Below are 22,908 nucleotides of genomic sequence, written 5' to 3' on the forward strand. Positions count from 1 at the left end.
TCCTCATGCCCTACGTTTTGCGCAATCTTGTAGCGCTAACCTGAGCTTCTATAGCTGCGGAGACGTCAACTTTTCCAAACCCCCCCCCCCCCAAGACAACTTTACCAGTCAACGAAACTCTACGAGCATAACGGCCATCTACACGATCTTTGTTCCTCAAAACACCAGTACCTCATAGACGCGTGTTCGAAGCGCTTTTGCACTGAAACCTTCCTCTTTCCGCCTTATCCAGCACGCTACAGCGCACAGCGATCCACTTGCATTTACCTGCATCAAAGCAAGCAAACAACCTCAAAGCCCCCCCCTTAACGACCTGAAACGAGTGACACGCCTTTGATGTCTTGATACAGCGCTGCAGTACTTCTTCAGGCACATCCGCACCTTAGTCGAAGCGCAGAATCATCTGCCACAATCCTCTGTACATCAGCCTGACCCGCCTTGCATACCCATATCCCACCTGGATTCTTACCACACCCATTGGCAGTGCTCTACATACCCAATCACACATTTGATAGATCTCCTATTCGAGACACCCTCGCCTTAGACGCCGTTCATATAGGTCACCTGCCAAGCAATTGGATTGCTTCAACTACCGAGACGACGACAACGCGTGTACTATTATCGGAGCCTCTTGATCCTCTCGAGTCTCGGAGGGAAAAGCCATATACAAACTCTACCGTGACGAGCTGCGCTTTTCCCCTTACGAAGCCAGCAGTCGCAAGCGAAGACTACTGTCTGGAATTGCCGTACCCATCTCCGTCGCAGTCTTGAGCAATAGAATCTCCAAAAGGTCAATCAGGCCATTGATGATCAATACCGAAAAACTGGAGCTCCCATCGATATCCCAGGTTCAAAACCGTGGCCCTGTTGACAGTCCGTGGCACAGTTCAAATTATTCCCGTCCAAAGCTCCCCAGTGATCGCCTGCCAGATCTGCACCTACCTCAGTCCTACACGTCAACAACCGCCCGGGTCGGAGGTTCAGAGCCTTTGTCAAGCGCTCACGGCATTCAATACTCTACCACCCACGCAGGCTCGTACTCTGACAACAACAGTGGGATCGGCCTAAAGACGCCGTCGCCTTCACCAACTTCTCTGTGCTCAGCGGCTCCGATCCACGGACTGCCAGAGGATTCTGAAGGGCGCTCGGATTATACGCAACCAAGTCATTATAACCAGTCTACCGGTCACTATCAGCCCGTAATGAACCAGCAGCACCAATACCTCGAGTCGCAACAGCCTCAGATGTCGGGAGGACAACCGTACGCACCTCACTCCACCACTGCAAGCGGTATGACCCCATATTCCAGCTATGCACAACAACAGCCGCCACCGTTGCAACCAGGACCTGGCAGTTATGCGCAATCTCCAGGCTACGGCCAGTATGGCTACCCCAACAGCATAACCTCTCCATCAGGCCCTGGCCACCCAGTGTCCTCTTCTATGGCTGGGCAGATGAATTCGGGACTGCTACCCTTACCAGGTATTCCCAACAGTTCTTGTCCAAACTGGCGATTCTTTGGCTAACCAAAACAGCTATGGGAGCTGGTGGACCTGCACAGCATACGTACGTGGGAGCGCCCACTGGCCCTCCTCCAAATTACCCTCCACAAAATCCGGATACAACTGGCCAAGTGGCTCCCTCAGGTATGAAGCCCAGGGTAACTGCAACTCTGTGGGAGGACGAGGGATGCATGTGCTTTCAAGTCGAGGCTAAGGGTGTGTGCGTTGCTCGGAGAGATGGTAAGGCCCATTGCATGCAGCTTGCATCATGCACTTTGACTAGATGCATCACAGCTCAAGCACACTGGACTAATGCGACTGACAGATAATCATATGATCAATGGCACAAAGCTCCTCAATGTGGCGGGAATGACTCGAGGTCGACGAGATGGAATACTCAAAAGCGAAAAGACCCGACATGTGGTTAAGATCGGTCCAATGCATCTCAAGGGTGTCTGGTATGAAACTGGAGCCTTTTGGATGTGTTCTTGACGCTAATTCAGATACAGGATTCCTTTCGACCGGGCCCTAGACTTTGCCAACAAGGAAAAGATCACAGAGTCGTTGTATCCTTTGTTTGTGCATAACATTGGGGCTCTTCTATACCATCCCACAAATCAAAGCAGGACGAATGCAGTGATGGCTGCAGCTGATCGTCGAAGACTGGAAACATCGAAGGCACAAGGTGGGGGAGTGGGTCATCCAGGCTCGCAAGCTCCATCTTTGCACCACCACCATTCAATGGGCAGCTCTATGAACTCCCAACAACCTCATTCGATTGCTCCTCATCCAGGCGCAGGGAGACCGGGCTTGGATAGAGCTCACACCTTTCCTACTCCACCAACTAGCGCATCAAGCACCAGCATGGGACTAAGCAACCAGGGTTCCTATGGTTGGGAAGGACAGAGCATCCCCGGGAATGCTCAGCCCTTAATGCTCGACAGTCACCCACACTCAACGCCGGCTACGCCAGCAACAACCCCCCCAGGTGCTTCGATGCCGACTTTGCAGCCGTATCAAAGTCATCAATCATACGATAATAACCGACCAATGTACTCCTCAGCTGCCCCGCAGCAAGGTCAATATGCAACGCAACATCAACAGCAGGGCATGTCACATGGTGCGCCCTTGTCATCAAGTTCTTACGGGAAACAAGATATGGGACCCCCTGCAACACGCGCGCCAGGATCAAAGGCAGAGAGCGAACACGGTGACTCAAAGAACGACATTTACGGCCACAGCCAGGGAACTGATCGGGTGGGCCACGAGGAAGCAGAGCATGAGCCGGAGGGCGAGTACTCGCACGATAATAGCGCTTACGCTCCCCACCGCGGTCAATACAATCATTATAATTCAGCCTCGCATATGGGCTCCTTGCATGGAGAACATGCCCAAGCTCCTTCTGACATTAATGGGTCTCAATCCCATCAGAACGGTTCCGGTCGATCAACACCCCGTACATCCAATGGCAGCCAACAACAGTGGTCTGCCGCCGGATATCATACCCCGCCTCGCGCTGCGCCATCGGGCAACCTCTACAATCCAATGAGTGATACTCGCGGTACAGTGACGAACGGCAATAACGGTGCAGAACACTACTCGACGGCACCGCTTCATCCATACGCTCCCACCCAGGCCAATGGTGTCAACTCATCTAATAAGCGAATGCGCGAGGATGAAGAGTATACTTCTCGACCTGAAAGTCGCAATGATGACATGGAATCCATGAAACGTCGGAAGATGGGCCGAGAGGGCAGTGGGGCTGGCAAAATTGCCAGCACCTCGTACGAAAGCGATGTAAAGCCCGTCAGCGCCAATCGACCTCGAAGCATCGCAACTCCGCGCGCTCATCGGTGAGCCAAGGAATCACGACTCTGGACAATCATATTAGCGCAGGACGAAGTGCGAGGCCAGATCGATAAAGACTTGGCCAATCCGACTAATCTTGACGCTCAATGATCAGCTGTATTCTGGACCATCTACGAACCACTCTCGCATACAAATCTTTCTAATGTCTTTTCTGTGGCATGACCAATCGCCACGCCAAAGACACATCCGTCATCTCATGTTCCTCTATGACTTCTATTCAAGCTTCCCAGAAGCCCCGTTACGACTCCATTTCTACCATATCTTACTCCACCAATTATTTACGACATAACGACACGAGCTTCACTTCTTCATGAACCCATTTGTCAATACCCCGCGCAAGAGAGGTGGGCTTTACGATTACGATTTTCTTTACGATGGATATGTGTGAAAGCAGCGGTATTATGACGGCAATACAGTGTTTAATTCAACCAAAAAAGCCTGTGATGGACCTAGGCCGGGGAGATGAGGAGCTGGATAGTGTTAGCATTTTTGGCTTGCGAGAGTATTCCGATCTGATATTGGCAAACTCTAGGGTAGCATGACAATGGAAGACGGTTGGCTCGCATATTTGAATCGCCCTTCGCATGTCACCAGTTTCCCCAAAAAGGGCAATCGAGTGTGGGATCGAGTAAGTCCGATTGTACATCTGTACCCATGCTCGCATGACATTGTCCAGATGGCCCTAGGAGCTGGCAATGATAAACTGGAGATCTTTGGTGAAACAGCCAGGTTGGGGTTGGGGCGTAGAGGCTACTCTACCACTACTACTGCTGTCAGACCTGTAGATTACGGATCCTTAGCCGGCGAAGCAGGACTAATGCACAGTGCCATAGTCATCTGCAGCGCATATGTACTGCACAATTGAGGCACGTTCATGATCAGTCTAACCAGCCGCGGGTCTGCCCTCTATCCTCTATCCTCCGAACATATCCGAATGAAGTAGTTGCGAGTTAGCCGCTCCAATGTTTTTACCTCTCCTGACTCCTCCACGCACCTGCATGTTTCTGCGCTTCGCATGTAAAACTGTATTCAACAACCCGAAGATCCGAAGAAGATTATCTGATGACTTGATGACAGATGCTGTAGCGTGTAGCACTAGCAACGAAGAATAATAGGAAGCCAGCATCTACGGGGACTGATCTTCGACGCATGTAAAGACCCAGTGACGGGGATCCACAAGATTGACAACACGAGAACCGAAGCTGGATCTGGCAGTCATTGTCTCTGCTCTTCTATCCGCACCAGCCAATTTTCAGTCTGCAAACTGCAGGAACGCCCACCACGCCACGCCCAAACTATCGCGTCTGAAACAGGATTCTGCACTGACCACCAGTATCATCTTCATGCAATATCGGACATCGGACTCTGACTGAAGCTGCGAGCTTCCAGCTCGCCACTCGCCACCCGCCACTCGTCTTTTTGACAGGGTCTGTCTCTGTTTGCCAAGGCACCGCCAACACCTGCCTCGCCTCGCCCACGCGCGCCCTCCCCAGACAGACCACCCCACTCCCGAATCTCCTACGCTCAACAATGCCCAGCCCCCACCCCCACATACCCCCTGCCCCGGAACCTCTCCGCAAGACCTTCGACCCTTGGAACTCCTCCTCCACCGGCCATCAGCGGGCAGACAACCGTCTCGCAGGCAGCACATCATGGCGCGCCTCTCGCACTTTGAAATTAGGACACCAGTTCCGCGCCGGCGAAGGGGGAGGGCAGAGGGTCTTTGATACCGTGGGGGCCGGGTCGAAGGATTTTGGCCGGGATGGCAGGACCGAGAACGGGGGGTGGGAGAAGGGCGCGCCGGGATTGAGACCGAAGGGGTGGAGAGATGTGGGCTTGATGGTCAGTCAGGGGAGCCAGGCGGAGTTGGGGACGCAGGAGAGGGAGAAGCGGAAGAGGAAGAGGGAGGACCCGGAGTCTTTGCTCGACGAACCGGAAGAACCCACGACGCCGGAGAAAGAGAAGGAGAGAGGCATCTTCACCGGCCTCTGCATCTACATCAACGGCTCCACCGCCCCTGCGATCGGCGACCACAAACTCAAGCACCTCCTCGCCGAACACGGGGCCCATATCTCAATCGCCCTCGGCCGGCGTAGCGTCACGCACGTTATAGTGGGCAAGCCGAACGACGGCAGAGGGGGAGGTGCAGGAGGTGGATTGTCTGGGAGTAAGATCCAAAAGGAGATACAGAGGGTAAGAGGGAAGGGGGTGAAGTTTGTAGCAGTGGAGTGGGTGACGGAGAGTGTGAAGGCTGGGAAGAGGCTGGCGGAGGCGAGGTTTCAAGGGGTAAGTATCGCGCCGCGGGGGGTGGGTAGTGTTTATGGGCTGTTCAAGAAGAAGGAGGAGGAAGATGCTGAGAATGCAGATACTGTGAACGAGGGAACGAAGACAGAGGTCGGTGATGAGGGTAAGGAAAAGGGCGGATGATAGGCCATTGGATTTACGGCTCATGGGAGATGATGGTATGAAGGGTAAGGGGACTACGGCATGCATAATAAGGCAACGGTGCATCGAGCCATGGCGTTGGGCTTAAGAGGTGTCTGTTTGATTGTTACTTCTGAGATACCATGCTTGCTATGCTACACCGAAGACACCGTGCAAAACTCCCATCCAGAACCTTTCCCGTCAAGATCTAGGTGGCAATAATGAAGAGGCCCACAGCGACAACCTCGCCCCCGACTGCGAGGCCGGCGCAGTCCATCCGCATCGAAACCGAGACACCCATTCCCTCTGTCCTCGTTCCCTGATCCATCCATCGACCTCGCCTCCCCCCACCCTTTCTTTCACAGCCTTGGATTTTGTCTTCTTCCAACCTTTCCCAGCCTCGGATTTTGTCTTCTTCCAAAAAGCGTACGCGGGCCTATTTACCGCTTTCTCTGGCGTACGCGGGCCCACCTACCACTTTCTCTGGCGTACGCGGGCCCACCTACCACTTTCTCTGGCGTCAAGCTCGGCCTATCCGTCGCGCTTGCTGTTCCATCGCCCATCAAATCTCCTCTGGAGGCGCATCGGTCAATCGTCGATTAGAGCGACGGCGTTGGCGATGATGGCGCGGGGATACCGCTCCTTTCGGGGGTGCACGCTCGGCCCCCGTCGTTCGACTTTTCCTATCCTCCAACCCTGCCTACTGAAGCATCAAGCATATATCTATCCACGATCATCCGTCCTGTTTTTTGCTGAGTGAAAAACCTGGAACCGTAGTCGATCGTCTCCGTACTTCGAACCCCAGACCACGAGCGTCGGGGCCGTCGGGTTCGAGCGTCGTGCCCGCTGCGTATTCACCGCCTTCGTATCCCTCCACATCCTCTCCCTGCCTTCTCGCTCTTCGAAATTGGCCTGCTGCTGCTGCAACACCTCACGTCGGCGGCGAAGTCCAGCCGACTCCTCCTGCGCGGCCCTGCGCGGCTCTACTACCGTCGAGGACCCCCCCCCCAGGGCCAATTGTGCTTCCCCTTGTCCTATCGATCGGACCAGTGGTTTGGGAATGCTCGTCGTCTTGTTCTCGTCGCGCGGATGGATCCTTTCCGGCTCCGTTGCGTTGAGCTGTGCTGTCTTCGCGACTGGCTTCTTTTCTGGGAACATAACATGGCTTTTACTTACTCACAAGTCTGCAGGACATGAGATGTAGGCTTTCTGTTTTCGTCGCGCCAGTCGGTGTGACTCGCAGGCTGCAGGCTTCCGTCTGTTGCCCTCGTGTTTTTTTCGTGGCGAAAGCCGGCAACTCTCTTCTCGGCATGGTCAGGAAAAGGTGTCGGCTCCGTCACCATCGGTAAGGCGATGAGGCGTCCGCAGGCGACCGACGAGCTACGCCAGGACGGCGGTGTTTCGTCTTATCGCTGCGGCGAACGAGCATCATCGATTTTCCTCTTCTGCCTTGGCAAGCTTGGATTCTTGTGAACGGGTTGCGCTCTCCCTTCTAGCCTCCATACTCTTTGGCGTCGCAATCGCTCGATCGAGACTTCGCCGTGTGTCTGTGGCTGTTCAACGGGTGAGAGTCATATACGCGTCCCCGAGCACTTGGTCAATTTGAGCTGAGTCATGGAAATGTAAGAGCGTCCGTTGCGCCGTTGGCCCTTCCGTTGACCAAGGCTTTCGCGCTGGAGTCATGCCAGTGGTGTCATCCTCCATACTGGCTTCGGATTCGGCGGAAGGGCATCGAGCGGATGATGACGTTGGTGTGGTGGTGACTTGCTTGTTACTTGCGGACCGAGTAGGCTTCATTGATGGCTACCAAATGCAGTGCGGAATCTATGGACTTCTGTGGCAAGACTTCCATTGCATTGTTCGGCGGCTCTCGACTTCTCTTCCAATTGGTGGACGAGCTGTAACCAGTTGTCATTGTCGTGCTTTGTGTGGTGGATGTCGGCCTCGAAAAGATAAGATACTTGGATGATTGGCCACCCTGTGACGACGAGCCTGGGTATAACAACACGAGACCATCCACATGACTTCCAATCCGGTAGGTTGGCCAGCGCAATTCATATCAGAAGGGCCAATGCGCGGGATGAGTCGCCGAAGGTCCTCGTATATTATATTCTTCTGCCACCATACTCGATCCACAACCGGCGATATGATCTCTTCGAATTTGCTGCTGACAGTGTTCTCAAGATCGGGTCTGACGATGAGCCTTCAGCTTTCGAAGACGCCGCTGTACACACTGCAGCCCCTCCGTTCTCTGCCGAGTTGCGTAGCAAACGAAGAGTATCCGCGTGGAAGCGGCCGTCCAAGGATCTGAACTCGTGTGCTGGTCGAAGATTTTCTGATGAATAGACTCTCAAGATAACCAACCTGTAGTTGCTTGGCTGCGTAGTGTCAATGGTGGTAGTATAGTAGCTTTGCCAGCTTCCGATTTAGTCCACAGAATTCCGAATGCGATTCCAACCAGAAGGGAATTAGGAGCTCTGAAAAGCTTTTAAACAAGCAGTACTTCCATGTTTGCTAAGAATGGAAGTCATTAATAAGCTTCGGAAAAGCCTGCCCATACCTCTCCATTCGGAGTGTGGTGCATCATACGCCGTATATTGAACCCAATCTAATGCTGGGGCAGGCTTCGCAACCGCAGAAGGGTCAAGTCTTACGCCGGTGTCGCGAAGGAATCCTCTGACCACGTATATGAAAGTGTGAATAGACAGGGCAGGGTGGTTTGGTTTTGGGATCCAGGGCGTTGTGCCCACCACACCCCATTGTACTTCTCTGTGTAGATAGTATATGTTATGTGGCCAAAGATCAAGTAAGAATCTCACATTACATGAAGCATAATGAGTGAACGGTTCAGTTTGCGAAGTCTTGAACTGGGATGATGTGTGAAAGCGAGAAACCATCATTGGGGATCTAATTTTTTATGTGTAAAACGGACCACCACAAGTGAGTGTGACCTCGGATGGGTGAATGGCCATGGGGAATGAACGTGAAATGCTAGCAGACACGAAGAAAGCGAAAGAGAATATGGCATCAGGAAGGGGTTGTCTCTGTAGTCGCTGCGAAACTCAAATCGAGCAGGCTCTCGAAGCGAAATGAAAGAAGATGTTGAAGATGATGGCATGTCTTAGGAACGGGTTTCAGTCCTTCGGAGTTGTTGGCAGCGGGAACGGATTTCCTGTCAGAGACATACATCATCATCAGTGATAAGGCATTCCCTCCAAACCGAATAGTCTTGGCTAGCTTTCATCATAGGTCACGTTGGAATATCCAACCGAACCCCGACTTGCGTCACTCCTGGTCCTAACGCTGTGAGCTTCACATTCTCCGTGTGTCAAGGACTGCTTTACCTCCAAATCGTCATACATCTAGGCAGTCCCCCCAACATCGTCTTTGTCTGTATCTTCCGTCATGTCTCTCATCTGCCAGCCCAGGATGGCCCAGATGCCTCTCATTGCTTCCACTCTGTCGTCCGCCATAAGAAGGTCGAACCATTTTGATCGCTTCATCTCAAGTGCATACCATGTCTGCTGCGGTGCGTTGGAGACCTTGGATTGATCTGGGGTTTTGAGAAGATAGTCGATATATTTCTGGTGGATGCGAAGGTGGAGGATGGAAATGTGGTGGTTGATGGCTGAGGCCAGATAGATCTAGAGTGGTGATTAGTAAATCACATGCAACAAGGACACACACGGGTACCGGGATGAGTCTGAGCCCTTCCGTTGGCCTCACTTACGTCGTCATACTCGCTATTCTTATCTTTCCCAAGTTGTTGATACCTCACGCCTCTCTCCCAGATGCTGGAAGGCGGTTGCAAACTCATCCAAGCGTCCATGCGGCTCGACTTCTTCAGTCTTTTGCGTGAGAATTCGAATGATGTGGGGTCTCCAGTGGTTTCTTCGTCGGCGACTCCTAGCTCACCGCCAGCGCCACCACCCCACCGAGGTGCGTTTGCCCACCATTTGCCCTTACCTGGCACCTCTTCCTCCTTTCCTTCTCTCGCTCGTTTCTGAGCCAGCATCAACATCAAGCCAGTCTCTCGAAGCAAATCCAAGATCTCCTGCTTTCCTTCACCTTCAACTTCGTCAAGGCCACGGAATGAGGTTTGCTCTCTGCAGAAAACACCTAACATCGGCCCCTCTGCCACCCCTCTCCTCGCTTCTCGGACATCTTCTGGCACGCGATGGACTGATGCTGCGTGTAGAATGGGGATGATGGTGCCTTGTAAGTTGAGTCTCTGTTGTGAATGGGGTTGCTCTAGCCTGCAACGAAAAGCCCAGGTGAGTGTCTCGACAAAGGCGAAGGCTGTGTCCTCGCGGTATTTGCCTGGCATGTCTCGGCCCGTCCCCGTCCGATGTCCTGTATACGTCTTCTTTAGTTCTCCACCCTTGTCTGTCTCCATTTTCGGCCCAGCCTCGGTTGCTTCCGAACGTAGCTCATCTACATCCATAGCAGACTTGCTCTCTGTATGTTTGCTGTCCGAGTACTTGTCAAGACTGGTATCCCAATGCTCAGCCACCAGAAGCAAGCCTTCCCAGAACTTGCGAAAGTGAACGATGCGGGCAGGCTGACGATTCGGAAGAGGAGGCTTGCGTTGAATGGCACGAAAGGCATCCTCATTGCTATGCAAAAGTTCCCTTACTCGGACGAAGAATTCGTCTTTTCCCGGGATTGGTGCTCCGTTACTCAATGATTTTGACCTTGACAATGCGGCTTGGGATGACTCCGAAGGTTCACTTGCTGCAGGATATTTTGACCAGGAGGAATGTGGAATGAAGTCTGTAGGGACGACTTGCTCTAAGGAGAGCTCGTTTGCTAGACTGACATTCAAAGCTTGGAGGTGCTTTGCCGTTGGGCCGGTTCTGAGAGTACTGCTGAATAGCTTGACAAGGTCATTTGACACACCGGACTCAGTGACTGGAAGCTTCGAAGGCTCACAGCGGGGAAATTCGAGAGGGGTTGCCGGAGGTGGTGGCTCTCGTGGATCGTTCTTGTCATCTCGGCGGGCAGCTGGAGTGGAACTCGTTAGCGACTCCCACATCTCCTGCATGTCATCCATGTGGATATCTTCCAATATAGCTGCAAATTTCAAGTCATGAGCAGTACAGCTCTGTAGCAACATTGGATTGTAAGATGAGTAGGAAAAGGCAGAAAAGGGCGAGACGAGAGTGTAAGCCAAATGTTAGGAGTACACATCTGTGGCATGAAACTCAGACCACTATTAACACTAGCTCGGCCCCGAGCCTGTTTCCTTGTCGACACTGCAATGATACGCTGAACCCTACAGCAAATTCACGCCTATCAAAAAAGAAATGAAGCCTTGGCTCGGATTTGTTCCAAGAGCCTGTAATATGAGACAGACAATCCGCGCATGCTGTAAAATATAATATGCAAGATAGCGGGTCACATCGCAGACCGATTGGACTTCCTTTACTTCGAAGCTGCAGCTGAAATGAAGGGGCGAAATGAGAAGTACACCAACTGAGAGCAGCCAAATTTCCAAACATCGTGACCCCTCTCGATCAGTAATTTGGACCTCTTGAGCCCCCAGTCATCTTGCAGAAGATGCCAGACCAACTCGTGAGCAACACGGCGGCATTTGAAGGTTGGAGATCATAACCTGAAACACAACGTCGAACGAAGAGCAATAGCATGAGGAGGAAGAACCAGAGTTCCGCGTCTCCGCGTGAAGCTTCTTCTTGCAGACAGCGGTCTGTCCCGAAGCTAACGCCTTACGGTCTAGGTTTTGTCCAATCATAGAGGACCTTACGATGGCCGCGGGAAAGGCGCCGGCTCCCTCAAGCCTCTAGAGTTTCATCTCAACTTGAAACCCGGGACATTGTTGTAGACATCATTGCACTTGAATGCACATATTCCACCCTTTAATCACTGGTAACACTCCCTTGTAAACGGGTCAATCATTTGAGAATTACCAGAGTTTTTCTTATCAGCAACCACGGAAAATCATAAGTATAGTTGAATACAAGAACGCCTCCCTATGCAAATACCCAAATTTCACTGCAATGCTCCCCCTTACTAGATTTGCTAGCAATTCAACCCACCTCAATGTGCTAGTGATATAATTGTATGCTGTTGTTCTAGAGACCAAAGAGCACGTAATAAACCCCAAATTACCTGAGAGGTTGGGTCATGGAACTTTGCTGACTACATACAAATTTAGGTGGGGAGAGCAATAAGCGAAGATGCCAAGCAATACGAAATGTACCCCGGAATCTGCCCCTATTAGCTCTAGGGTGACCGCCGCTCGAGCCTCTAACGTTAGACTAAAGATCTAAAGATCGACCCATACAGCGATACCTAGTCGGAACTCCGAATCCATCATCACTAGCATAGCAGGAGGAGATCCTGGTGATGCGCTCGAAGGATATCAAATGGGCGCTGCTCAGTCATGCTTGATACTTTACTTTAGCTGTGGAGAACTTGCTGCGCTTGGCAGCAGCCGATAGCTCGCTTGCGCACTAGGCGAGCGCCTATCAGATTCAATACTTCAGTTTACATGTTTTATGTGCCAGGCCGCAGATGAAATTACTCCAGTAGTAAGTAAGCCATGGACTTGTGACATAAGAGAGTAAGAGTGAGATGAGCTAATAGAGGCGGAAGCTACCTCTTTCGAAGCCTAGAGTGGTGTCGGTATCCGAGGTCTGAGGTGTTTGGGTCTCTGACGTTGCAGAGCGTTTCTCAGAACTCTAGACTTAAAACATCGCGATTGAAACGCTTGGCTGTGGTGCTTGACATGCCAAGAATTTAGAAAAAGGGCATAAGTGCCTGAAACAAATTGCCACCAGAGACGACACTTGCTGAATTCAGACGCGGCGCATTTCCCGTCAAACAAGCGAGCAACCATCAGAAACATTCATCGGTAAAACAATTAGGCAGCTGGAACGGTTTTGCCTTGGTCGACCACCTTCGATGAAGACACATCCCTCCTACAGACCTCAAAGGCTCAAACAAAGATGGAAACATCCAAGATGTCATCATTCTCTTTGTCACCAATGATGTTGGTGCTTTGCTGTCGTCCGTATGCTGAGGAATGCTCTTGCAACGTCAGAGGCTCAAACATGCCTCTGATCTCCGACAGTGCTGTCTTTGTGAGCATCATAGCCAACCATTTGGACGCCCTTGGCTTCGGACATGGTGGCCTCTGTGGCTGCGCAATATGAAACCTCCAAGATATTCAACATCCTCTTTGTCACCAATGATGTTGGTGCTTTGCTGTCGTCCGTACGCCGAGAAACGCTCTTGCAACGTCAGAGGCTCAAACATGCCTCAGATCTCGGACAGTGCGGTCTCTGTAAGAATCATAGCCAACCATTTGGACGCCTTGGCTTCGGGCATGGTGGCCTCGGGGTCTGCGCTTTGTCTCAGGATCCCGATGGAATGTTCGGAACATCGAGCAAGCGCCAGGCGAAGGATGAAAGGGATCCATCTTGTTCTATAAAAGCTGACCTTCTCCCCATATGCCATCTTTCTTTTCATACTCCGCATCACACACCTTGTGCGCATACCTTCAACACACCATTTCATTACGTTCTTCCATCGACCACACACACCTCATAAGACACCTTTAGGACGTTCTTTCACCTACCCATAGGGTACTCTCGACCCTCTCATCGTCAAAGCCCTGCATATCATCATCCTTTACCAGGCTCTCATCAAAACCCGACAGCCCATTCCTTGCTCAAGATATAATCAGCTCAAAATGTCAGACCGACTAGCCCCTAAGCCCACGGCAGTAGTTGGGCCTTCAAGTGGAGCATCAGTACCAACTACAACTCTGAGCAGTGACGATATGCCAGTGTTTGGTGGATCGAAAATGTCCATCCCCATATTCATTATCGCCTTCGCCAGCTACAATTTTTTCGAGTTTCGTGGGAGATCGTTAAATCGAGAAGAAGTCCTAGGCATAGTATGCGTCTGTTACGGCAGACGCGAACCCCCGGACAACAATTACTCGCTGTACAAGAGAATAGAGAACCCGGATCAGAGCTTGAACAAAAAACTCGACGAGTTGACGGACTCGAATAAAGACTACTTGAGGAAGCAGGTTTCTGATCTGTTTCAAACTTATCTAGAGAGGAATCCGGTAGCCAGATTTGGAGCTGACGAACTGGATGGATTGTAAGTGCGAATGTGATTCTGTGTGGACGAGACTCTTGCTGACTGGTGGGTTTGCTGCCTTACAGCCAAGGGAGGATGACATCTTTGCCATGGGGTCACAAGGATTGGGCCCAATCCAAACCGGGGTTGAACCTTCAAACCTTACGGGATGAACAGCTCTACCTTATTCACGCCATCATGCATTGCTGTGTAGACGCTGGAGATAACCGAATTACCGAATTCGACACTGCGCAAATAGTCTGTCGACATTACGATTATGATACTTCGCCGGCCATCATAGCCAAAAGCTCCGTCTTCAAGAATTTGGCAAACCCGGAACACAAGCTCTGCCAGATGGTGGCTCATTTCATAAATGAGCGTAGGCATAAAACGTTTTTCGAAGCCAAAGCTCATTTTCTGTATGACAAGTATTCCAGAATAGGAGTCTTGCGATTTCGAACCATCATAGAGGGCGAGTTAGTTGGCCTATCTTCTATTGATGGAGAGGAGGATATGCTTACAATGGCAATAGAATTCCTTCAAACGCTGTTCCAGCAGCAACCCGAGAATTGGCAAAATTATCAGTGGGAGTCACCGCAGGTCCAAGCCAGGCCAGAGCGCCAGATACACCCCAGCGCACCCAGGATCTATTTAGTCAATATACTCACCTAAACTCGCCTGAAATTCAATCCCCAGAAGCTTCGTCACCTCCCGATGAAAGCACCAGCCACGAAGCAACCGGGAAAGGCAAGGGGAGGTCGCTAGAGTCTAGTTCTAGCCCATCAGGGGAAGAAGTGTCTGGGAAAGGGAAAGGGAAGGGAAAGGTTGCGAAAAAACCTAGGAAGTGAGGGGAGGGAAATGCGGGTGGGAGGCATTATGAGAAAACGGATGCACGGACGTTGGGGAGTTTAATTTCCGGGAAAGACACTCAGACACTCCTTTAGTATCAGCATGCGTTCCTTCTTGTTCTTTCAAGCCCCAACTAATAGTACTCCTTGTTGGGCGCAGCGACAGCGGATAGATAGAGCTTGCATTTATTCGGATCCATGTTTTTTCACATCAGATCGCATGATCTCAATCCTGATAATTTGACTCCATTCAGCAAAAGCTGCGTCCTGTACTCTACCCATTTGATACTCCCCGTCATCTCTCTCATCTTCCCACGGCCTCTGTGGCATTTTCAAACTGATTTGCGTCTGCTCTCCTACGGACCCGGTTTCGCCAATGTACGACGCGGATTGGCCCATCGGTGCCGGTCTTCTTGCCGTGCGGCGAAGCGGGATCCTTGTGTTCTTTTGACCTACCTATGTGGATGGGCCTGAGGTGAGGCATCTGATAAGCTTGTGGGGATAGTATTGGAGAAGGAAGGAAGAGGTAACTTTTGGGAATTTTTCATCTCATCGGCATATTGCTTGGTGGGGCATTCGGTGAGAAACCATAACGGCGGTATGCTAACGGCTTCGTGCGCCACTGCTATGGAAAGGATTAGAGGTGATGGGCCTGACCATGGCACCTCGCCTGTCCCATGAGTCGGATATTACTTCCAATTTTGATAGGTAGATATTCCTTCACTCTTCAATTATTAAAGTCTATAGTCAAAGCCGTGCGTCTGTAGATAAAATATCTTCTAATAAATTGCAGCTTTAACCAACATCGGAAGAGATCTTCCACATCTTCCAAGTGTTAATAGGAGATTCCAATTGACCTACGGCGTTATACATAAAGAGAAAAGTATCTAAACGTCCCCCTCGTAACATTTCGCAACCTTAGAATATTATCTTCCCACAATCACCAGGACCTAAACCCCGTCCATTTCCCCTCAGTCACAAGGGGATTCCATCCTTATTCTTTGTTGTTCGTGGCATTTACTTCCAACATATCGTCAACGAAAATTCCCTCCGACACAAAGCCGGTTCTAGCTGCCTTGCGTGGCCAAAATCTCGCCATAGCCAACTTCAAAGGGAATCTTCTGTGGCTGGCATAGCAAGATCAATCCCAACATCGGAGAGCTACGCCAGGATGTGAACACTTGGCTCGAGAGGTACGCTGCAACTCCTTCCTAGAAGTTGACATTCACAAGACAGGAACAAAGGGAAATGGAAAGATCCTCTGCAAACCTGCACACAAAGAATACTGCAGTACGCCGAGCAGCTGCGGTCAATCCTGCAATACGTTCGAGGCGTTAGGAATTTACCTCGCGTTGTTCTAGTGACTATGGCCAAGGACATATGGTTACCCGCTGCCCGTGGGTCTCCTAGGTCAGAGCCACACTCCACAGCTAAGGATTCCTCCGACAGCCCCACGCACAGGTACTGAGGCCCTAGCGATCCCTCAAACACCCTTGTTCTACTCCATCACCAACCCTAGGCACTACGCGCTCTCCTCTTCTCCCCAGCCTTCCTCTTCCCAACCTTTTCTAGCGTGAACATCTCGCGAACCCAGCCTTGAAACTCAGATTCCTCACTCAATCCCAAGCTTGGGGTAGAATTGCCCGATCTGCTCCGCCTCCCTCCATGATCCAGTTTCTTTCCCATGTACCCGCGTAGCGCCTTCTGAAAATTTGAGTCTTGACTCAGGCTCCGGGTTTCTGACAGAGCGCCGCCATCCTTACATCTCCACACCATGATCTCAGGTGTTTGCTCATCGATGTCCCCGTCATTGGCATCGACTCCCTTCAGCGTGCCACAGCAGGCTTTGACTGTGCGAATGTTAGCCAAGTTGGTCTGGCTTATCCATTTTTCGATCTTCTTAGACTCGCGAGCGGTGATGACGTCGCCGGCGACTTTGTCCTTGCCAGCTGTCTCTGTGCGGTTAGCCGCTTTTGCCTCGAGCGCGTTCTCTTCCTGCTCACCTGCATCGCTCATCTCCTCTGGTGAAGCTAATATTTCCTCACAGAAGCGAGGGACCCCGTCCACGGTCTTCGCGATAGCGATTTGCCCCTTCTCATGATCGTCTTCCAAGGCCGTTTGCCGCGAAGTACTAGCTGCAGACGTGAAAGGAGGAGCCCCATCGTTGCGAGCAGCGGGGTTGGCGACGCACGTATCAGCGTCAGTCAGACGGTGTATTGCCGTCGCTTGCGCCTCAATGAAAGGAGATCGAAAGGCACGTCTCAGCCGTTCACACTCGGCTTGGTGCGCATGTAGAGCTGCACAGTCAGAAAGGCGGGGCGTAGGCTGAACCGAGACCTCACGGTATGCTTTCTGAGTCAGCGTGGTTTCGAGGACCCCCTGTGGTGCTGAGCCTTCGCGGTGTGCCTCTTGGATGGGTGTGGCATCGACGGTCTGCTGTGGTGCAGACACCTCGTGATGTGCCTCTTGAATGGGCGCGGTATCGGAAACATCCTGTGAGGATGGTGCCTCTTCCGGAACCAGCGTCTCACCCATGGTTTCCTGGATGCTCCGTGACGGTGGCAAGGCTTGGTTGTCGAAGCAGACCCCAGTCAGAGCGACGAACAGAAGAGTCAACAAGATGCTCAAGCCAAGGGCATAGAAGAGATAATTGGTGATGGTGCGGAAGGTACCGACGGGGTTGAAGATGACGCAGATGCAAGTCGAGAAGCTTGATAGGCATAGGCTGACGCTGAGGATGTAGAAGAGGAACATGACGGCGACGTTGAATGTCAGTGGGTTGCCATATCTGGAGCTCGGGTTTCGGTCCATGGTCGGATTGGAGGGGTGGAAGCTGGTTGTTGGCTGTTTGCTTCTGTTCTGTTGCGTTTGCATGGTGGCTGCTAAGAACTTTGAGGATGGAATTTTGAAAGCTGGAGGTTTCTTCGACGTTTGGTAGGATAGGAGTAGGCACCTTGTTGAGTGTTGAATGAAGTAATGTGTCAGCGTGTACGTAAAACGAAGACACTGTGTAGAAGTATTGTCTTTGTTCGATAGGATACAGGGCGATGGGACCGCAGATCTCGGCGATGGGACCGCAGATCTCATTGCGGTTGCATGCCTTCAACACTCCAGCAACAACACCTTTGTTCCTGCTTCCTCCCAAGTTTCAAGTCTTCGACACTCCAGCAACGACACCTTGATTCACGCCCTGTCCCAATACAAATCACCACCGTCCAGTCTTGCTCCCTCCAAATGATCAAGCGTCCTCCAACCACATCCCACAGCATCCACCAACAACGAAATGAGTCAAACCCAGAACTCGCACAGTTCAGCCACTTCCCCTTCTCTAAATCTGCCGAGAAGGCAGCGGTGGAACACAGACGACATCCTCTGCATGGGCGACGACTATACCTACGCCGATGCCGCAAAAGAGATCACGTGGTTATGGAACGAGTGGGCAGACAGTGCCGAGAACGTCCTTGGCGGGATAATCGATCAGATGGAAGAAGTGGACGTGTCATACGACGACTACCTCGACTTCGTCAGACAACTCGCATCATATCCCGCACGACCGGCCCTTCCCGCCGCCGCCGCAGACGCGCAAAACACGTCAGACCGACCGCTGAGCGGTGTCTGGAACGAGTGGGCGGACGTGGTTGAGAGGATCGTAGACGAGATGAAGAGGGCCGTCGATCGGAGCGTTCCGCTGCCGAGGGAGCAGCAGACGCTATGCGCCGGCAGAGCTTTCGACTCCAGCCTGGATCTCTCGAACCAGGACCCACCGCCGATGCATATGGCTGCTCATTTGCGGGAGATGTTGCGGGATGGCACCGTCTCCCGCGATGAGCTGGCCGAGTTCATGGAGGATCTGAGCCTTTAGCAAAGGCATATCACGATGGATTGATGGCTGGGGTAGCAACTTGTTTGTTTGTTTGCTCCAATGTTACTGGGTGGAAGGACTCCAGTCAGACATGACATCGAATCGTTCAGACGGCGCAAAATAATGATCAAGATCTGACAATCTGCTCAATCTAGTGATGTGTGGTCCAAGTAACTACCTCGTAATGAAGCGTGTGGCACGGTGATCTACTTGCCAGTAGCTTTCCAAAGTGATGATGGTTTACATTGCAAGTACATACCGCTCGATCCTGTAATTTTTGGAGAACGAATCAATCCAGTGAAATTTGTAAAATCTTCGAGACAGAGAAATGAGCGTGCGAAAAAATACGGAATCACCTATGATACGAGAGCAGAATGTGATGAGTCTTTGTCTGACTGTATTGCTAGCTTCACTGAGCCCTATTATTCAATCCACTTGGTATCCGCAAAATTATGGTGGCGCGAGAGGTAAGCGTGGACGTAATCACTGATCCACTTGACAAATCGGTCAATGCAGTGAGTACCTTTAAATAGAAAGCCTGTAGGTTTAGCATTCGCAATATGAGACATGGTGATCCGATTTAGAGCCCATTGGCTTCTGCAGAAATGTTAGAAAGGAGCGCCAGGTCTGTGGGATAGCATTCATAAGTCTGTTGGAACCACAGAGCGGGGGCGATGTCAGCCTCCTTCAGAGCAGCAATTGCTTACACCATCAGCACAAGGGAGTCGACGCACCTCGACACAGATCCACTCTCGCCTGGTCTGCATAGCTTCTCTACTGGCTACAAAAACCTCACATACGGGACCGGTCCTTCACTCGTAATATGTCAGGTCCCTGGCTGGGGGATTGGCCCATCCTACCTTTCGAATGGCCTAGCTCCTCTCCACGACTCATTCAAGATCCTCTATTTCACTCCACGCGGCACACCGCCGTCCAACCGTCCCCTTGATACCTTAGAGATGAGCTCGAAGCACATGGTCGATGATCTTGAGATTCTGCGTCAATACCTCAAGCTGGGCAGTATGCTCCTGCTGGGACATTCCAATGGTGGCAGCATTGCATTAGGGTATGCTCAGCAGTATCCTTCTCACGTGGATAAGTTGGTACTGCTTGACCACGAGCTGCAAGGATTCGACGATTCGGCTACATATATCGAGTTTGCGATGAAGAGAAAAGACGATCCGATGTACAGTGCTGCTCTGGAGCGACTACAAACATTCAAAGCGGACACGGATGAGAAGATGCAAGATGAATTGAATGGCATTTTGCCGTTCTACTTCGCCAATCCAACGAAATTTGGGGCGAGGATGCTAGAGACGATGCAAAACATGCCTTCTTCTTGGGCTCTGAACCATCAACGTGCGGCTGACAGGAAGAGGCCTACTTACCTAGTTGACGATCTAGACAACGTGACAGCCAAGACTTTGATCGTGGTTGGCCGGGAAGATCCCTTCTGCAGTGTGAAAGCTGCCGAGAAAGCGCACGCCGGCATGGCCACATCAAAATTGGTCGTTCTCGAGGATTGTGGGCATTTCGCTTGGATTGAAAATGAAGAGTGCTTGGACGTCGTAAGCCGGGTTTTGAGGGAATAAAGAATTGGTCCACTGTTGATCGAGAAGACGAGGAATATATGGTTGTATATTGTATCAACAATGGAAATTTGTGAACTTGGAAACGTTTGTAGTTCGGTAGATAGTACGCAATTCGTCTTGTTAAAATTATGATATTGACGCGTTCCTGAAGAAACGGCAAGTCGCAAGGCTGCCAGACAGTCGGATGAAGTAAGTCTGAGGAGACCAAGCTCCACTCAAGAACCAGTTCGTAGGCTATGGCCCGTGTCTTCTTCATATTTCGAAGCCATGCCTTCTGTTCGAACAATGGTTGGTTGTGTGGTGAGGGATTTTCTCTCCGCCGCGAATAGCCGAAGCTGCGGAATTAACTTCCTATCTTTAGTGCCGAGGTTGAAAGAGGGCATGGTGATTTAAATCCAACAACTTCAGGTGCAATCCCTTCAAACATTGCCATCTCAAAATCATGTCCCATGTGAAGGTACTGTTTGGTACGGCGTCGTTTGGCTCATTGCCCACGGAGGCCAGTCAAGAGTTCCTCGATCTCCTCAAAAAGTACAACGTCAAGGACCTTGATACGGCCAACCGATATGTAAGGGTGCATCTTCAAATTTCGAGGACAGGAGCTGACTACATGAGCCCACAGGAAGGAAGTGAGAGAGCGCTGAAAGAGCTAGGCGCGACCTCAAGCTTCACCATTCATACGAAATCCCCAGGATTTGCCAAAGGTTCTGGGACCAAAGCATCAATATTGGCAGCTGCGAAGCAGAGTTTCGAAGATCTGGGTGTCAACAGCGTATTTCTGACCGCCTGGACCAGTTTCGAAGGCCGCTGACGTCTTCTGTAAAGGTCGAAACCTATTTCGTGCATTCTCCGGACCCCTACACTCCGATTGAACAGACAGTCGATGGTATGCAATTGGTCTATGCGTCGGGCAAATATAAGCACGTAGGTCTACTTGCCTGGTACAATGTAAGACATAGTCCAGCTCTGAAGCTTACGTGTTCCAAAGTTCGGGCTCTCGAATTTCAAGCCGGAAGATGTGAGGAAGGTATACGACTATGCCAAGTCGAAAGGATACGTTCTGCCGACGGTCTTCCAGGGGAATTACAACCCCGTCGCTCGCCACTATGACACGACGCTTTTCCCACTCCTTCGAGAACTCAACATCGCTTTCTATGCGTATTCTCCTCTGGCTGGTGGATTCCTCGTGAAAGACGCTCAGACACTCAATACAGGCGGCGGTCAAGGCCGATGGGATCCGACTTCCTTTCTGGGAAAGCTGTATAATGAGAAATACACCAAACCGTCGCTGCTCGAGGCATTATCTGAGTGGGACGCGATTGCCAATGAGGCTCGTGTGTCCAAGGCTGCGTTGGCCTATCGATGGGTAATGTACAACTCGAAGCTGAGCGCTGAGCATGGCGATGGTATCATCGTATGTATCTTCGCAGCCCATATCCCCTCTTCTGAACCACATCTGGCGGCATGAAACATGTCTGCAGAGTAGACACTGTTTCGAGGCTCAAGCATTCCTGTTGCAATGTATGCTGACCCCGAAATCCCTACGCAGATCGGAGCGACTCGAGGGTCGCAGCTCGCAGAAACGCTGAGGGCGATCGAGGATGGGCCATTAGACGAGAGTATTGCGAAGAGGATTGACAAGGTGTGGGAACTTGTGAAAGATGAGGCGCCTGTTGACAATTTCAATCCGTGATAGTTTGGCTTTGCGATCTCATGATTGAATACATATAGGTATAGACGATTAATTAAGCTTGCTGATGGCCTTGGCGTGTCTCTCAAGGGTTGTAAGCACACGGCAATGTTGAGCAAGTAAACAGGAACAGGAGAAGAGCACGGACAGCGCTCGCACCAAATGCAAGCGTGCCTCCATGCGAAGATCGACGCTCAGACTTGGCAGGGGTGGGGCTTCCCAGGGGAATTAAGCGTGCGGACCCAACTCAACGTAGAGCGACAGCGAGGAAAACCACAAAACCATATCCCCTCGACCCTTCCCTCTCATCCTCAGTCTGTATAGCATACATCCGCGTGTTTCTCTTCTTGCCAATTTATCACCCTATTTCTCCGGCGCTTCCCCTACAAAGATCCGCCTTCTACCGACAGAGCACCACCCCTTGGCCGAAGTGCCTCTCCCCTGGCGCTGCGGTCTCGTGAAAGGTCGAAATGGTCATGCAGCCAACCGCTCGACCAATATAATCCTTCCCGATCCATCACTTATGGACAATCGACGTACAGCCTATTGATACCTCCCGCAATTCAAGTGGCAACACGCCTCTCCTGCGCCGCCTCCCCCTCCACGGACAATACCACTCGACTTCGGCAATTGTGTATAGGTACATCTCGCGGCACGGAGAGCTTACTGTACGAATCTTCTCCTGGAGCCTTCCCTCGAACTCCAACACGACTCAACCGTTTATTGAGATATCACAACGATATAAACAATATACAAACTGTTTATATCGGTATAATGGAAGGGAAATGATCGGATCAAAGTGAGAGAATGGTTTGAGGCGGAGGAAGTCAAAAGCTGGCAGGCCAATCGGAATTACGTATCGCTATAATCGGAAGATCGATCAGAAGAAACCGGCATCTCCGTTGTTATACTACAGTCTACAGGAGCCATTTGCATGCCAGCTTACGCGCTGTCTTCGCTGTGCCCTCGATTCTCTTGTCCGGCGTCTAAAGTATTGTGAAATACTACA

At 51.3% G+C, this 22,908-nt stretch overlaps 9 protein-coding genes across 9 annotated transcripts; 6 read left to right on the forward strand and 3 right to left on the reverse strand.

Annotated features, from left to right (window-relative positions):
• Positions 1-1,202: 1,202 nt before the first annotated feature.
• HO133_008117 (uncharacterized protein) lies at positions 1,203-3,359 on the forward strand (the record flags this gene model as incomplete). The annotated part of the gene is made up of 4 exons (XM_037298985.1): positions 1,203-1,482; positions 1,536-1,742; positions 1,828-1,960; positions 2,012-3,359. The coding sequence occupies 4 exons, from the start codon at positions 1,203-1,205 to the stop codon at positions 3,357-3,359; spliced, it is 1,968 nt and encodes a 655-aa protein (XP_037156321.1).
• A 1,542-nt stretch (positions 3,360-4,901) lies between these two features.
• Positions 4,902-5,798, forward strand: HO133_008118 (uncharacterized protein; the record flags this gene model as incomplete). The annotated part of the gene is made up of 1 exon (XM_037298986.1): positions 4,902-5,798. One exon carries the CDS (start codon positions 4,902-4,904, stop codon positions 5,796-5,798), a length of 897 nt encoding a protein of 298 aa, XP_037156322.1.
• A 720-nt stretch (positions 5,799-6,518) lies between these two features.
• Positions 6,519-6,953, reverse strand: HO133_008119 (uncharacterized protein; the record flags this gene model as incomplete). The annotated part of the gene is made up of 1 exon (XM_037298987.1): positions 6,519-6,953. One exon carries the CDS (start codon positions 6,951-6,953, stop codon positions 6,519-6,521), a length of 435 nt encoding a protein of 144 aa, XP_037156323.1.
• A 2,204-nt stretch (positions 6,954-9,157) lies between these two features.
• Positions 9,158-10,911, reverse strand: HO133_008120 (uncharacterized protein; the record flags this gene model as incomplete). Its single annotated transcript, XM_037298988.1, has 2 exons — positions 9,158-9,439; positions 9,526-10,911. The coding sequence occupies 2 exons, from the start codon at positions 10,909-10,911 to the stop codon at positions 9,158-9,160; spliced, it is 1,668 nt and encodes a 555-aa protein (XP_037156324.1).
• Positions 10,912-13,509: 2,598 nt separating this feature from the next.
• On the forward strand, positions 13,510-14,755 carry HO133_008121 (uncharacterized protein; the record flags this gene model as incomplete). The annotated part of the gene is made up of 3 exons (XM_037298989.1): positions 13,510-13,928; positions 13,994-14,383; positions 14,440-14,755. The coding sequence occupies 3 exons, from the start codon at positions 13,510-13,512 to the stop codon at positions 14,753-14,755; spliced, it is 1,125 nt and encodes a 374-aa protein (XP_037156325.1).
• A 1,515-nt stretch (positions 14,756-16,270) lies between these two features.
• Positions 16,271-17,629, reverse strand: HO133_008122 (uncharacterized protein; the record flags this gene model as incomplete). Its single annotated transcript, XM_037298990.1, has 1 exon — positions 16,271-17,629. The coding sequence occupies one exon, from the start codon at positions 17,627-17,629 to the stop codon at positions 16,271-16,273; it is 1,359 nt and encodes a 452-aa protein (XP_037156326.1).
• A 409-nt stretch (positions 17,630-18,038) lies between these two features.
• Positions 18,039-18,617, forward strand: HO133_008123 (uncharacterized protein; the record flags this gene model as incomplete). The annotated part of the gene is made up of 1 exon (XM_037298991.1): positions 18,039-18,617. One exon carries the CDS (start codon positions 18,039-18,041, stop codon positions 18,615-18,617), a length of 579 nt encoding a protein of 192 aa, XP_037156327.1.
• Positions 18,618-19,291: 674 nt separating this feature from the next.
• Positions 19,292-20,209, forward strand: HO133_008124 (uncharacterized protein; the record flags this gene model as incomplete). The annotated part of the gene is made up of 1 exon (XM_037298992.1): positions 19,292-20,209. The coding sequence occupies one exon, from the start codon at positions 19,292-19,294 to the stop codon at positions 20,207-20,209; it is 918 nt and encodes a 305-aa protein (XP_037156328.1).
• Positions 20,210-20,651: 442 nt separating this feature from the next.
• On the forward strand, positions 20,652-21,902 carry HO133_008125 (uncharacterized protein; the record flags this gene model as incomplete). The annotated part of the gene is made up of 4 exons (XM_037298993.1): positions 20,652-20,981; positions 21,035-21,133; positions 21,198-21,623; positions 21,759-21,902. 4 exons carry the CDS (start codon positions 20,652-20,654, stop codon positions 21,900-21,902), a joined length of 999 nt encoding a protein of 332 aa, XP_037156329.1.
• Between the last annotated feature and the right edge of the window lie 1,006 nt (positions 21,903-22,908).

The sequence above is a fragment of the Letharia lupina genome (genome assembly GCF_014066315.1).
Source record: "Letharia lupina isolate WasteWater1 chromosome Unknown contig_4, whole genome shotgun sequence".
Lineage (NCBI taxonomy): Eukaryota > Fungi > Ascomycota > Lecanoromycetes > Lecanorales > Parmeliaceae > Letharia > Letharia lupina.